This window comes from Colossoma macropomum, unplaced genomic scaffold, assembly GCF_904425465.1.
Source record: "Colossoma macropomum unplaced genomic scaffold, Colossoma_macropomum, whole genome shotgun sequence".
NCBI lineage: Eukaryota > Metazoa > Chordata > Actinopteri > Characiformes > Serrasalmidae > Colossoma > Colossoma macropomum.
The window spans coordinates 3,371,455-3,388,241 of record NW_023494803.1 but is presented as its reverse complement, the minus strand read 5'-3'; the positions used below and the strand labels follow the sequence as shown (position 1 = coordinate 3,388,241).

Sequence of the window (16,787 nt, the reverse complement as noted above, 5' to 3'; positions counted from 1 at the left end):
GAACTAAGGCAAGCTGAGTGTTATGTACCAAACAATATTGTTACACATAATAATTATACTGCCTATACTGGCACTGCTGTCACAAAACAATATATATTTGTGTTTTAGTTGTATGCTGGGTGCTTCCAGTTGTTACTTAAAAGAAATAAATAAATAAAATATCATGATTCCTTAATGGAAATCACTGTGGTTTAATCTGAAATGCATCACTGTAGAGAAACTTTTCCACTCCACTTCTTTATAGTGGCATTGATAGGAACCAGGGAACCAGTGCATCTACATGACTTTAGGTGTAATGTTAATAAGGGTAAACTAAATCTTTTGGGACTATTGTGCCTCATAACACCCTGCATGCACACCTTAATCATTAAAATATTTACAAAATATATAAGCTTTAGGTCAAAATATCATCTAAAAATCATCGCAAAACAAGGCATTTACCATCGGTCAGTGAATCAATAATGATTTCTCATAGTACCCTTCTGTGAGGGAGCTTTTAGAGACGTCTGGTTCCTATCACCACCACTGCGAACACTTCTGACCATGTATGCTCTAGACTAGAGCATTTCACACCAAACCACTCTGCAGGACTATGTTTTAACTGTTCAGTTATGCAGACATTTTGCAAATCTGTAGAATTTCCCTTTAAGAAAACTGATGACTAAGCATGTCATTGTTGTTGATCAGTGCTGATTCCTTGCAAACTTTGTGCTCAAGCACTGCAACTGCACTAGACGCCACTATTAACAGAACGTCCATTCTGCACAATTTCCTTCATGCGTATTATCACAGTTCTGCATTGTGATATTGTGATTACGTGTTACACTGCGGTTAACGTATAAAATACTGTGTAAAGTTTCCTTTGATGTCATTTTGAGAGAGGGAAAAAAACAGTATGTCACGCTTGTAAGACAAAAATACCATTCGATACTGTGAAACCACAATATTTCTGAAAAATATGAAGAGACGACAGCAATAACCACAACTGCAAACTGGCTGCAACAAACGACTAACTGCATAGTCGAACAATCTATCGAATACAGAAACGAATAAATCGATCAGCTTTTAATTTTTTATATTAATTTGTAGATCACAGCCTCTGTGATATCACCATCACAATGACCATTATCACAATAACGATTAGCAGACATAATGAGCGGTGCTACTTTTAAACTTTCCCATATGATGGAAGACCATTCACTCCCCAGTAAACACCATCCATATACTTGTACAACAGTTAGTTACGGCCACGAAAGCTGATTGGGAGAGAAGCGTTCTAACCGTGCTGTTATTTCACCATAACATCACAGGTTTTTCGCTGAGACGCCGTTGCTAAGCAACGACTTTGCCAGCTGGAGGAGACGCTCAAGCCATTTGAACATTGTTACTTCTTACTTTGCCAAAAACAGAAAATGGACACTTTTAAGATCACATTTGACCGACAGCCGATTTGGTCAGACTCTGAAGATGAGACGACACTAAATTCCCAAACTGTCATCACCACTGAGCAGCTTTTCAGTCGGCAGCTGTGACAGAAGAACAGCTAAACAACCTGGAATCAGCCAGAAATGAACCCAACACCATTCGCCAAACTAAATGGGCTGTAAGATGCTTTACAGACTGGCTGGAACAAAACAACATTAATACTGATCTGGCAAAAACTGACAAAACTGAGCTAAACCTGATATTGCGGCAGCTCTACAGCTCAGTCTGTACTTCAGAAGGCGAGGCTTACAGCAAACTGAGCAGCGAGTGGGCGGAGTTCGATGCTCTGACGTAGCAACAAGCTGCTTGTTAAGGAACTATAATTCACGGCCCAGTTTATTTATTTCTTACTTTATTTATTTAACTGTCGTATAAAAGCAATAGAACACTCGAGGAGTGTGTTATCGCCAATAACATCACGGCTGTGATGATATTTCGCGATAACACACTCCCTCTCGTGTTCTACTGCTTAAGTAAACTGCAAAAACAACCTGTGCACTCATTGTTTCTGTTATGACCAGAAGTTTTACATATATCCACATGTTGAACCTACAGCAGTTCAGCCCCACTCCTTCACACAACAGTGTTTCAGCTCTGTCTGCCTTTTGAATGAGGCCTAACAACACAGGGCAGGCAATCAGAAGAGCGCATGCATCATATAATCAGCCTTAAACGCACAGAAACAAACAAAAACAGACAGTTTAATTCTGAAGTATATAGAGAGTAAGAGTACAACTGAATTATGACCAATTTTGGTGCATAAAACCACACAAATGTCATAAGTGGACCTCCATAAAAATAAACTGATATGGGCCCTTTAAACAAATATCAAAAAGGCCTTAGACCTACAACCCTCGTATCTCCAAAATGGTAACTTTACAGGAGAAAGAAAAAACGTACTTTATTTTTAATGTAAGTCAATGGAACCAGAATGTTTCCCCAAGTCATTTTGGGCCGTTTCTTTTGGTCCATTCTTCATGAAACTCACACACAATGTAAAGGACAACAAGTAATTTCAAATTATGTCAAAAACTGAAAAACGCCAAAAATGGAGATAGGAGGTTTTCTTCCGACAGCAGGGATATGAAGGAGTACATATACCCGAGGGAACCCCTCTCCATCTCCACCGCCCCCCCCTCCTCCTCCTCCCAGAGAGCAGCACAGCACAGCACTATTTTAAGGGCCATTCCCAGAACTCTGATCCACAGTTACATAAGGCCATAGGGCCATATTGTTTTAGATACAGCAGCAGAACAGAGCACAGGCCACGGCCCTCGACACGCACACCCACACGGCCCCACACAGCCAGCGGTTTTAATGTGTAACCCGTGTTTGATTAATGAACTAACACTCAGTAACCCTCCTCTGCTCTTAGGAGACACACACATATGCATAAGCACGAGCTTTAAGCTGACATTCATAGCTGCAGATACCCAGGGCGTAAAATCACAGAGGGACGGCAGGAGAAAGAGAGAGAGAGCGAGCGTGAAAGGAAGAGCGAAGGAACGAGAGCATGAGGAGGTGGCAGAACGAAGGACCAACGTGTGGAACTAGACTTCTTGGAAGTTGAGAGAGAACTGGACTGAGACTCCGACAACCAACCCCGACGGTTATTGACAAGATGAGCTACTGTCCAGACAACAGACTGACCACTGTGTGTAGAATACAACACATAACTGCTCACCTTATATACTGTATTTATAGTATTATGAGTATAAACTGATCAGGCATAACATTAACATTACTTTATCAGCTCCACTTACTGTATAGGTGCACTTTGTAGTTCTACAGTTACAGACTGTAGTCCATCTGTTTCTCTGATACTTTGTTAGCCCCCTTTTACCCTGTTCTTCAGTGGTCAGGACCCCCACGGACCCTCACAGAGCAGGTACTGTTTGGGTGGTGGATCATTCTCAGCACTGCGGTAACACTGACGTGGTAGTGGTGTGTTAGTGTGTGTTGTGCTGGTCTGAGTGGATCAGACACAGCAGTGCTGCTGGAGTTTTTAAACACCTCAGTGTCGCTGCTGGACTGAGAATAGTCCACCAACCAAAAACATCCAGCCAACAGCGTCCTGTGACCACTGATGAAGGACTAGAGGATGACCAACAAAAACTGTGCAGCAGCAGATGAGCTATCGTCTCTGACTTTACATCCACAAGGTGGACTGACAAGGTAGGAGTGTCTAATAGAGTGGACAGTGAGTGGACAGTGTTTAAAAACTCCAGCAGTCCTGTTTACCTGAACTTAGAGCAGCGCAGTGTTGGAACAGTGAATCAGCCAATATTTTGCAGTTATTGGATAGTATTTTTTCCAAATGTGGCACCACTTAGTTCTTATTAAAACTAAATCTGATACATGTTGCGTAGCCAGAAAATGTTTTATCATGATATATTTATGCGTCCATTTTTGTGTCCCTGCGTTTAGTTATATTACACTTAAAAACGTTAGGGTTACAATTGAGTTATTTTAATAATTACATCTTTTTTAACCCTCAATTTATCAATGCTGAACAATTATCTAGAATTCCAAGCACCACAGAAGAGCTCGTCCTCACAGTCATGTGTAAAGGCTGAGGCCATATTTTGAAGATAAAAACGTTTTTCTGTAATTTTAACCACAATAATCTATACATGACTATGGAATATATAAATTAAATGACAAAGAAAACAAATAAACATTATAAAATATATAATGAAAGTTGTCCCCAGGAGTCGTGTCCCTGGTGTTACCGCATAATAAAAAAATCTCTTATTTTGAAATAAAAGTCACACTGATGACATCACTCGACCACCTTTTACCTGTTTTCTGAGGATCTATGAAGAAAAGCTCATGGTGAGTCCAGTGTGTCTTTCAGTTATCAGAGATTTTCTCATTCAGCTCATGATTTCATATGAAGCTTTTAGCTGAAGTCACTGGTGTGACCGACTTTATTCTGAGGTAATTGTGAAAAAATAGAACACAAATGGATTAAATTCCATATTTTAGTGGATTTTCCATGATTGACAACATGTGGTTTGATGCTCTGTAGCAGCCATTTAGTAAAATGCATTGTTCATTAAAAATGTCTCTGGTGTTCCTTTATGTGTAACACCAATGAGGATCAGTAACACCAGTGACTCCTATGGAGAGATAGAAAAGTGGACGTTTCTGTAGAATGACCCATATACCATTCTGCCGTATCAGTTCCAGATCAGTTTCTGTGTAGGTTCTGATCAGGGCTCAAAAAGTAACCAGGTCGCTCTGAGGAGAACCAAGACTTTTTCCAACCCCTGTATAAAAATTCATAAACTGGCTAAAACAAAATTAAAAGCAAAGTTAATTCTATTCCTTTAACAAAGGCTATATTCAGGCCTCACATAATAAAACAGTAGCTCTGGAAAGCTATTGAGACTCGACTGTTGTGTTCATATTGATAAGGACATATTCGTAATGCAGTATATGGAACTATTTGTGAGTCAGTAAATTGCTCCAAAACCAAGCTAATAAAACAGCCTGTAAAGACTTACCGGAGACTGTCATGGGTTAGAAAATTACCCATTTAAAAAAAGCACAAATGTGCTGGCAACAAGGTTTCTTAAGCTACGTTCACATTACAAGCCTCGTTGCTCAAATCTGATTTTTTGCTCAAATCCGATTTTTTGCTCAAATCCGATCTCTCTGACACAATGGTTCACACTCGTTTAGGTAAGTGACTCAAATCTGTCATTAATGTGACGAACCGGCGTCCTGAAATGACCCTCATGAGCTCATCCTACTCAGTAACGTCACGTGAATGAATCACGTTCATCATCAGCACAAACTAACGAGCAGAACGAGCTTCGCTGAGAAGATAATTAACTCTGATCAGCTCTCAGCTTCATTATTAGAGCGAGACGAAGGAGAAAAAGGTGAGATGAGCTGCTTTTCCACCGTTTACAGGCTTTAACTTCTGTTCGGTGCTGCTGCCATGGTAACGCTGAATGATGGCGCACGTGCAGTGGAAAAAAAAACACATGAATTCCGATCTGAGCATCAAATTAAGGTCGCATGGCCACGAATCGGATACGCATCTGATCTAGGACCACATATGAAAGTGACTCAGGTCGGATTTGAAAAAATCAGATTTGTGTCCACACAGCTCTGAAAACATCAGATCTGAGTCACATTAGGGCAAAAAATCTGATTTGTGCCACTTCAGCCTGGTAATGTGAACGTAGCCTTATCTTATGGCAAAATACAATCAGAACCATGTAAGAGTGCATGGCTAAGCACAGAGGACACTCAGAGCTATTGCCAACTTTTAGCTGATTAGTGGCTGCCAATAGGTTGAAAATATAATATAACACTTAGAGGTTTTCACAATACACAATGTGTCTGACCTCGGATAAGTTGCAGCAGACAAAGCAATGCCATTTAAATCAAAATCTACAAATACAATGATTTACACACTGCGCTGCCCTCAGTCCTCCTGAAAATGACTATATTTGCAATAAAAAGGAAAGAGTTTTGAGTACTGACTACATCCATGCAACAGTCAGAAAAGTATACGGTGACATCCTGATGTAATTTATCACAAGAGTCAATAAAACAGCCTAATTCTATATTAATATCTAACATTATTACATACATATATGTAATAATATTAGTATTAGCAGGCTGTTTTATTGACAATATATTAATATCTAATATTATCACACACACCATATATATATATATATATATATATATATATATATATATATATATATAAATATATATATATATATATATATATATATATATATATATATATATATATATATATATACATAGTATGTAAATCTCATGATGAATGGACTAAAACAAAATGACCTAAAATGACTTGGAAAAATGACTTGTATTAAAAATAAAGTATATTTTTTCCTTCTCCTGTGAAGTTACCATTTTAGAGATACGACAACAGCGATATACATGTGTGTGTGTGTGTGTGTGTGTGTGTGTGCACATACATATATATACATATATGTGTATATATAGCATAAACGCAAAAATACCATAAATATGCACTATGAACCTTATAAAGTGATGGTGGCTACACAGAGTAACACTGTTGATTCCCTACGAGTGTTTTTAATATACTGCACGTTTCATCTCAACTGCAATATTTAAAGGCCAAACGATACTGATGGAAGCCCAGCGGAAACCCAGTGACAGCAGCAAAGACCAGTTATTTAATCTGACAAAACTTGTGAAACCAGTTAAGATGGATTATTTCCCACTGATACAGTCTAGCTGCTTTAATTATCATCATGAACTAGCTAACATCAGCTTTTACATCACCTTTTAAGACACATGCTGCTCGTCGGATCGGTTGCAAGTAGTGGACAGACTAACTGAAGCCTGTTCAATCACCAGTTTGACAATCAGAAGCAAAATCATCCACTTCTGAGCGTTCTGGATCACGGCTTTCCTTCAAATGCTTGTGGAATAAAATAACACAGGTTACTGAACGTACTGATTATGAGCCTTTAACACTCATCGATGCAATATGATGCTCACTGAGGTCATTCAGTTAACAGACTCAACACCTGAGAGGCTAAATAATAGTAGATTTTGACTAAATATGCATGAATAAGCCAAAAAAAGATCAGCGTTGGTGGGTTGTGCCAACAAATTCCAAATCATGTGTGAATTTTAGGCATTATTAATTGTCATTTGACAACTGCGTCCTCCACTGGTGGTTTTATATGCTCAGTGAAAGTATAAGGCTGTTAACAAAACTCTGGAAATCTCTGCCTAAGCCTGCTGTGACTGTTAAAGCTGTTAGAGGAACAAAAACACTACAAATGTACAGCAGAAACTGAATGAGCCTTCAAAACAACGCCGCCCGGCGCACACTTGTGCATTAACCTCGGTCTAATTAACGCGCCTCTGATGAAGCCGTCGAGTGGCCGAGCTCGAGCCACGGCAGCCTGCGTGACCTTTGACCTTTTCCCGGCATGCTCGGTGCGCCAGCGGTGTTGACTTACAGATGCTGTGGTGCGATTTACCGCCGCGCACAGCTAGCGTGGCAGACAGCAGGTACCACGCCACACCAGCGCCATTAGACTTTAAACCTCTTTAGTGCTGGGAAAGCAGAAGTGAGTTAAAGCAGCAGTAAGTGGCACATTTCCATTATGCTTAAAGAGGTCAGCTCGTTATGACATCAGCACAGGAAGCAACTACCGTTCTCTAACCTCACCTCTGCAGAATATGCTTATTATACCTCATCAGAGCACTGGGATTATATTACTGCCTCACACTGCACTAAAAGCACATGGGTGTATCAATAATGTGACACAGTTAAGGACAAAACTGTCATTCAGTTGATTTGCAACACCAACAATCACCTGGAACTGCTATTCAAGATGCTCACAGCACACTGTAAACAAATACTGACCGGCTAAATGGCTCATGTACACATTACGGCCTTCTCTGATATCAGCATTGCAAAAGCCACCATCTTAGTGACGATTAAGAAGCAGTATAAATGTGCAGTGCTACTCCTTATAACAGTTTATGTCGCCATACCATCCACAAGAAGCTTACTGTACCTTTAAAACGGGCACCCAAGCTAAAGCACCTTGAACACGGACTCTGGTTCAATCAAATATCCAAGCATGCACCACCCCGACACACACCAAACCGTCTGCAGGCCATAATTTCTACAAATGCTTCGAGGCCGACGATAATATTTTAAATTCCAGTTAGCGCCGCAACAATTAATCGATTAGTTGTCGACTATTAAATTAATCAGCAACTATTTTGGCAATCGATTAATCGGTTTGAGTAATCTTGAGCTTTGGAAAACACTGATCGACATTTTTCACCATTTTCTGACATTTTACAGAACAAACAACTAATCGATTAATCGAAAATAAATAATCGACAGATTAATTGACTATGAAAATAATTTAGTTGCCACCCTATTTTCAGTGAAGACCACTCACAAAAAAATTTCAGAACGTGGAGGTGGAAAATGTACTTACTGCACCTTTAAAGTAGCTCATCCATAAAAACGAACTATGACGACTATTTCCAGGATTGCCTCATAGTTTCAAAACTGGAGGTGGAAAACTTTTACTTAATGTACCTTTAAAATAGGCACCCAAGCTAAAGCACCTTGAACACGGACTCTGGTTCAATCAAATATCAAAGCATGCACTACCCTGACACACACCAAACCGTCTGTAGGCCATAATATCTACAAGTCGCCGTTGTCGGAAGAAAACCTCGCATCTCCATTTTTGAAGTTTTTGACAAAAGTTGAAAATGCCTGTTGCTCTTTACATTGTGTGTATATTTTATGATAAATGGACTAAAAGAAATGACCAAAAATGACCTGGAAAAAAGTCTGGTTCCATTGACTTACATTGAAAGTAAAGTAGGTTTTTTCCTTCTCCTGTAAAGTTACCATTTTGGAGATACTGGGTTTCTTCCAACAGCAAAATGCTTTGAGGCCGACAACAATATTTTAAATTCTTTTTCAGTAAAGCCCACTCACAAAAAAATTTCAGAATGTGGATGTGGAAAATGTACTAACTGCACCTTTAAAGTAGACCACCCATAAAAAACTTACTATGATGACTATTTCCAGGATTGCCTCATAATTTCAAAACAGGTGGTGGAAAACTTACTTAGTGCACCTTTAAAAAAGGCACCCAAGCCAATATACTACAAATATCAGGTGAATTACATATCCTAAAACACTCTACCCTGACATAACAGACACACACAACATAAAACAGACAACAGCGTTTCACAATTCATCCCTTTTCATTTTCATTTAAGCCCACTTAGAGAAAATTTCTAAATAGGCTATGAAAAAAACTACACTTAGTGCACCTTTAAAATAGCCACTCAAACCAATATACTGCGGATATTAGGTTAATTATATATCCTAATTCGTTCTGCCGTGACATCAACTGACAAAAACTAGGTAGGCCAAAACAATACAAGGCAAACGACAGCATTTTACACTTCACCCTTTTCTTTTTCATTAAAGCCCACTCGGAGAACGTTTCCAATTGGGCTAAATTTGTACTTATTATACCTTTAAAATGGCCGAATCAAAAAAGTACTACTAAGGTTAAATACAATATGCCCTGATACAAATGTCTTGTAAGGCAAACAATGGTATATTCCATTCTGGTTCTATGTTATTGTTATTTTAAAAAGAAAAACAAACAAATAAATAAAAAATCAATACAGTCAGTCGGTTAACCCGCAGCCTGGCTTGCGAAATGCACACTTGCCCGACCCTTCACACCACAGTCTAGGGTGTTAACGTGAACTAAGCCCAGGTGCTAACCAAGATTACCTTCTAGTTTCTCACTCTCTCTCTCTCTTTCTCATCGCCATTCATCAAAGGTCCAAACACATTATACAGTAAGCGATAGCCCTCAGATTTCTAGCACCTACGTTCCTGGTGCAGAACAGGAAATTCGAAGACAATGGCGTGGCTCTCTGTGACACAATCCGATTCAAAGTGAGACACGCTTTATGGCCCGGCATCTCGCTTTGCGAGAGGAATAAAAGTTCTGCCCATCATAATTCACTCACAAGTGGTCATGGGGTAACAATCAAAGGGGAATTTCCACAGCAGACGTCACGGCGGCTATCCGGACGGTTATCTGGACGTTGCGGCCAACCTGTACTTGACACTGATCATTCGCTGATAGAAAATGCTTTGCGGTCACAGATGCGCCACCAGATTCCTCACCACCGAAACGACATTCACCAGAACCGACCTGGATCCATCCCACCCTGCAGATTCCCTTTTAACTGCCTAGTTTGCCGCCACTCTCTCCATGTTTTGGATCCATCTGAACCAAAAAATCTGCCTCCATTACTGTCAATTCACTTAGGCCACAAAACAGATAGCAGAGCATCGCAGGGCTATAAATGCGACCGAAGCCATCAGTTCTGTACAGCTTCAACAGATGCCTCTATAAGCATTCAGATGAGGCTTTACAGTCTATATGATAGGGGGTAAAAGGACATCAGTGGTATCGATCACGTTGATCGCTCCAGATCCAGCCAATACAAAAGCACTGAAAATGGGCCACTTGCCTTTGGTCAGGCTACCCAAGCAGCTCACTGCAATCCAGTGCTAGTACCAGTTAGCATCTTAAACAGCTCACCGAACACCAGTATAACCGTTAGCTAACGTCACTAATCAGAAATAAGGCATTAAAATGGTCAAATTAACCTCGCTTTGCCACGGTTAACGTTACCGTATCAATATACTACCTTCGAAAGCCAAGCGGGCGTTAAGTTAGCTTGACGTTAACGTTAATTCATCAATACCCCCGACCTTTCCTCGCTTTTAAAACAAAAAATATGGACATTAGTCGAGAGCAGAGCTAAAGAGGGACATGTTTAAGGCATGAAGGACTGGCCAAGGATACATGTAAGGTCCAAATCGAATCCATCTTCTTGGTATCTCCTCTTATTGCGACTGACAATCTCCTTAATGATCGCAGCCATTGCAGTGACAGGAGTTCTGAGTTTATATATATATATTTGTATATATTTATATATGTACGTATATATATTCACGTATCAGTCCTTTAAGGGTTAGTCAGTCCTGGTCTGCGCTGACTCTGGCCCTCGTCTGAGGGATTTTTCTTTTTGTTTCTCCTCAGCTCCGTAGCCCCGCCGTAGCCCCGTCGTAGCCCCGCTGTAGCTAGCAGGATTACGGGGCTTTTATGTGGCGGCGGAGAGACGCGGGCCTTCCAGCAGCAGCGGCAGCGGCAGCAGCAGCGGCGGCTCCAACAAAAGCAGCAGGCCCCGCTCTCTCCCCTCCGAAAAAGCCCGCTGTCCGTCGCGCAGTCCTCCGCCGAGGGAGAGCGAGCGAGCGAAGCCTCCGAGCGGCCGAACCCGCACAGCCGCAACCAGCCGAGCCGACGTTACGAGTCTCTGGGTCCGGGCGCGCCGAGGGCGCCGTGGTTCAGCTCCGCAGAGAGGACGGGCTCCTCTCCATCGTCGCTAGCGCAGGAAAACCGAGGCGAGCCTTTTTTTTTCTTCCCCCAGAGCCACTCGCTGCGTAGCTTTAGCATCGCTAGCTAGCGACAAAGGCTAGCTCGCTCCGCGCTCCCCCCTCCTTTAAAACCCAGAACCGTCCTAACGGACGACCATCGCTGTCGCCGAGCTTGAAAGGTCGACGCTTTTTTCGGAGAAAGGAACAAAAGAACCTGACAGTCTCCACCTTACATGTGTCGAGTGCGCAGCCACTGGGCCTTACAGCGGTCGCCGGATTACGCGCTCGTCCAGGGGAGTCATCATCTTCGCACGGCTCTCTCTCCCAGCCCGACTCTCAAACTTCCATCATGGCTTCCAGCGGAGGAAAAAAGAAGGTAGATCTGGCAGAATCAGAGAAGATATCCTGCCGCCCCGTACGGAAATAGTTCGACGGCGGATCGGGCTCGTTTAACGAACGGCCGTATTTGATCGGAACAGAAGCAGGATCACGTTGTAGAAAATGTGTTTTAAATCGCTTCGACGTCGAGTCGAGTGGGCCCCTTTGTGCGCGGCTCGCTCCGCGGCGGAAGGATACGCGCTGAAAGCAGGCGGCGCTTCGCCCTGTCAAAGTGGTCACATGTTGAGGCGATTGGGGAAGTTTCCAGTGCAGGCAGGGCGCTCGCTGCCCGACGGCTCGCACATTGTTCCGTACCGCCGCTGAATGGACGTCGTATCGCGCTACAGCGGCTTCTATAAACGAGGAAGGCTTTTTTAGATATAACGCAGCGTTAGGCCCAGTCCCGTTTCTTCTTTTTACCCCTACCCCTCGTTTTCGAGTGTCGCCCTAACCCCTTGGAACTGAGTTACAAGCGGTAGTGGTCGAAATCTTGGCCTGCGAAATGGGACAAAATAAAAAAAATCAACATTACTTCATTAACAGCTACTAGCGCTGCTCTGTAGGCGACCCGGCCCGTCTGCAGTGACAGCAGAGGAGGGTAAAGTTCAGCTCCTCACTGCTGGGCTTTAGTTACATTTAGGGCCTCGTATGACTTCAAAGAGGGGGGCAATGATTTATTATCACCCACCCCTAATTCTTCAGTGATATGAAGCTGAAGTCAGATATTCACCAGCTTCTTGTTCGAATTTTCCCGTTCCACCTTAAATGGTGTAGCAGCAGTTACATTCTGGCGCTTCAGGCGTCAGAACTGCTGGACTATTTAAGGTGGAACGGGAAAGTTAGCTAGATAGCTAATAGACATTAGCAATTTAATAAGCGATTTTTTATGCTTGTTATGAAGAAAACGACCATAATACACTGAAACGACATTAAACTAAGATAAAACAGTGATTATTGTAATTTTTTAACAGAAAATTCTCACATTTGTGGGTTTCTTTGGTCTCTTGTTCTCCATCTTGCCGTTTTTTCTTTTTTTCTCATAACTCTCTGATTGGAGTCTCTGAAAAACCTCTGTTTGGAGGGTCATGTAGCCCCAACACTTCACCCTACCCCTCTATCTCAACAAGAATTGGGACACCCTACCCCTAGATGTGAACACGCAAAACAGAGGGCTAAAGGCTCAGTGGTAGGGGCGAGGGGTGAAATGGGACTGGGCCTTAGTTTCTCTAGCCTGAAGCTGAGTGGAATGGGGAAGAAGCTAGTCTGCCCGAGCTTGACCTCTGTTAATGTGAAGATAGCGATCTAATGACGAAGCTGAATTTTCTTCCGTTACATGAAAACGAAGGGTCATTGTGATATTCTGTGTACGAGCCAATGTCTGTACATGTTACTCCTTTATATTGACACCTGACGAAGCTAGGCCTAAAGGGGAATTCCACTGATTTTTCAAAATTTCTGTAAAATTCGCTCGTTGAGAACAGAGTCATTCAGAGTGGTTTGATGTAAAATGCTTCACTTGTAGAGAAATTTAGCAACTTCTAGTTCACCAACTTCTTTACAGTGGTGGTGACAGTAACCAGGGGTCGCCGTGTCCACAACATAAACATTGCCATTCTATGACCTATCCAAAACCGCCAGTCAACCTATAGTGTCTTATATACAGTCTGATTTGTTTTATGTGATGCTGATGAAAATAATGGAAAATCTGGATAAATACATTTTCTTTCAGGGCTATTGTGCCTCACAATGCCCTATATGTACAGCTCTGCCATTACTCGCTTTTAAAAATACATTTTAGGCCAAATCCTAACCTCAAAACTTGCGTAAAACAACATGACAGACTTCAGGCAGCGTATTTGTATCCTTATATTGTGACTTCCTCTGAGGGAGCAGCATTAAACTTTTCAGATGTCTGGTTCCCATCACCAACACTGTGAACAATTCTATGTAAGTTACTCTAGAATGGAGCATTTCACACCACACCACTCTGAATCTGTTTACAGGCTTAACCTGTTACTTATGCACAAATTTTTGAAAATTTGGTGGAATTGCCCTTTAAGTACATACTGTTCCAGCCTCGGAAGACATTAAACCAAGTTGAGACTCCAGAGTCTGAGCTGCTGAATAGGCTGGTCCGTCTAGCACCACCTGTTGTGGAAGGTGTGTCAAACCTCACCTCACTTATGTCCTCCAAGTTAGGTTTTAGAGGGGAACTCAACCAATTTTTTAAAATGTCTGAATGACTAAATCATTAGGACATAAACATAGTCATTCAGAGGGGTTTGATGAGAAGTGCGCCACTGTAGAGAAACAGTGGCGCAGTGGTGGCGATATATACATACATATATATATATATATATATATACATATATATATATATATATATATATATATATATATATATAGATAGATAGATAGATAGATATAGATATATATGGAACATATGAGAGAAGTCTAACCTTTCAATGAGGTAAATTATTCAGACTGTTGTTTTATGTGATGCTTTTTCCTAAAAAAGGTCACAGTTGTTGTGACCCCTGAGACCACAAATTCTCTCTAATCATATCCTGCCTTCTGCCCAATGACATGGCATAGGCTACACCCCTGACTGAGGAGGATAAGTGGTTTAGAAAATGTGTGTGTGTGTAAATTAATCATCCTTTGCAGTAAAATAAAGCTCTGCTGGTCGTTCTAACACAGTTTTAGGAATAAATGGTTTTAAACGCTGGAGTTACTGTAGGCTATGTCTGCTAATTCATCAACTTTTCACCCTGAATGTTGCTGCGCAGACTGCTGGTCAGATAGCAACGCAGACAACAGTCTCGCCTGACTAATAGCCAACAAAATGGCAAAGAAAAAGATTTAAGGCGAACATCGATAATTTGGAGACAAATGGACTTGTTTGCATTTATAATCACTACAGCTCGTTTCCTGATATGTTTAATCTGCATCGAGAAACAAAAGTCGTGAACCTGAATTTAGGCTCTGGCTCGAACGTTGAGAGACATTTTGCAAGAAACTATTCCACTTTTGCAGAAAAGTTTCCTGCCAGAGATGCGAGAAAAGCAGCTACAGCTGAGCTAAAGCTTAAAGCAGAGCACATAAAGTCTGCGTTTTCTTTTATATTATATTTTTAGCCTATACTCACATCAGCACACACTGAGACATGTTTACAGCCAAGATGGTAAAATGGACATAAAATGTTGTGGCTCTCGAGGTGGTTGTGAGAAAATGTTTGAAAACAGAGATTCTTCTTTATTAGCATCTTTTAGATGTTAATATTCTGGTTTTATATTAATGACACTGACATCAACAGCTGGTAAAACTGTAGTTATTCACAAACAATGTTGCATATTTTACTGATGTGTGATGTTTTTATTTGCCGTCCTTCACTGGACAAAAATAAATCTGTCATGGTTTGACACAGTTTATATCAGTGTTCATATATAATTTGATGTATGTGTATCTATCAACTGATCCGTCTGTCTGTCTTATAGATGATATATAATGCAGTATGGCTGGAAAATGTGTTTGTTTATTACAACATAGAATTATGTTGAATTAACTTTGTTTGCACTAAGCATTAGACTTTTATAGCAAGTGTTTCAACTGACCCTCTGTTATAATTAATCCAGCCATGGGCTGAACTGTAACTGTAACGTTGCGCCTCCCGTCATTTTCAGTGGAATTGTACACAAACAGAAGGAGCTAGAAACAAAGTTCGAGTGTTCGTTTGTAGCTGAGATGAATATGTTACTTGTATAAAAACATGATTATTCCAACTTCAGTATTTTCAATATTAAATACCAAAATGTGCGGTTGTGTCCCGCTCTCCCCTAAATCATCATTAGTAAATATATTTATTAACATCAACATTAGTGGCTACACTAGAAATCAGTATTTTTATTGCGTTCATTTAAAATAAATTTACAATAAATTGATATATAAGGTAAAACACTGGCAATAACAATAACATGACGCTATGTTTGAGGCTGTAATGTCAAATACACTCAAGTATCTAATGGATACATACGTTTTTTGCCTTTTCCAGCTTTCTAAAGTGTTTGCTAACACTTGCAGCTGAAGCTAACGATTGCTAACATGCTGCTGGAGTTTTTAAACACCTCAGTGTCACTGCTGGACTGAGAATAGTCCACCAACCAAAAATATCCAACCAACAGCGTCCTGTGGGCAGCGTCCTGTGACCACTGATGAAGGACTAGAGGATGACCAACACAAACTGTGCAGCAGCAGATGAGCTATCGTCTCTGACTTTACATCTACAAGATGGACTGACAAGGTAGGAGTGTCTAATAGAGTGGACAGTGGGTGGACACAGTGTTTAAAAACTCCAGCAGCACTGCTGTGTCTGATCCACTCGTACCAGCGCAACACACACTAACACACCACCACCACATCAGTGTTACTGCAGTGCTGAGAATGATCCACCACCCAAATAGTACCTGCTCTGTGAGGGTCCATGGGGGTCCTGACCACTGAAGAACAGGGTAAAAGGGGGCTAACAAAGTATCAGAGAAACAGATGGACTACAGTCTGTAACTGTAGAACTACAAAGTGCACCTATATAGTAAGTGGAGCTGATAAAATGGACAATGAGCGTAGAAACAAGGAGGTGGTCACAATGTTATGCCTGATCGGTGTAAAAATATTTATATAATAATATAATATATTGTTATGAATAAACACACAATTGTTTTTCCCTTGTGCTGATTTCCATGGGGCAGGGTGTCCAGATTTTTGTTGAGATAGAGGGGTAGGGTGAAGTGTTGGAGCTACATGACCCTCCAAACGGAGGTTTTTCAGAGACTCCAATCAGAGAGTTATGAGAAAAAAAGAAAAACCAGCAAGATGGAGAACAAGAGACCAAAGAAACCCACAAATGTGAGAATTTTTTCTGTTAAAAAATGACGATAACCACTGT

General features: G+C 41.1%; 1 protein-coding gene across 2 annotated transcripts in view; it reads right to left on the bottom strand.

Annotated features, from left to right (window-relative positions):
- Positions 1-12,006, bottom strand: part of ptena (phosphatase and tensin homolog A) — a 50,202-nt gene extending 38,196 nt beyond the window's left edge. For both annotated transcript variants that reach the window (XM_036592752.1, XM_036592753.1), the window contains exon 1: positions 10,896-12,006. In XM_036592752.1, coding sequence (XP_036448645.1) covers positions 10,896-10,974 — 79 coding nt within the window. In that variant the 5' untranslated portion in view covers positions 10,975-12,006. The remainder of the gene's footprint in view (positions 1-10,895) is intronic.
- Between the last annotated feature and the right edge of the window lie 4,781 nt (positions 12,007-16,787).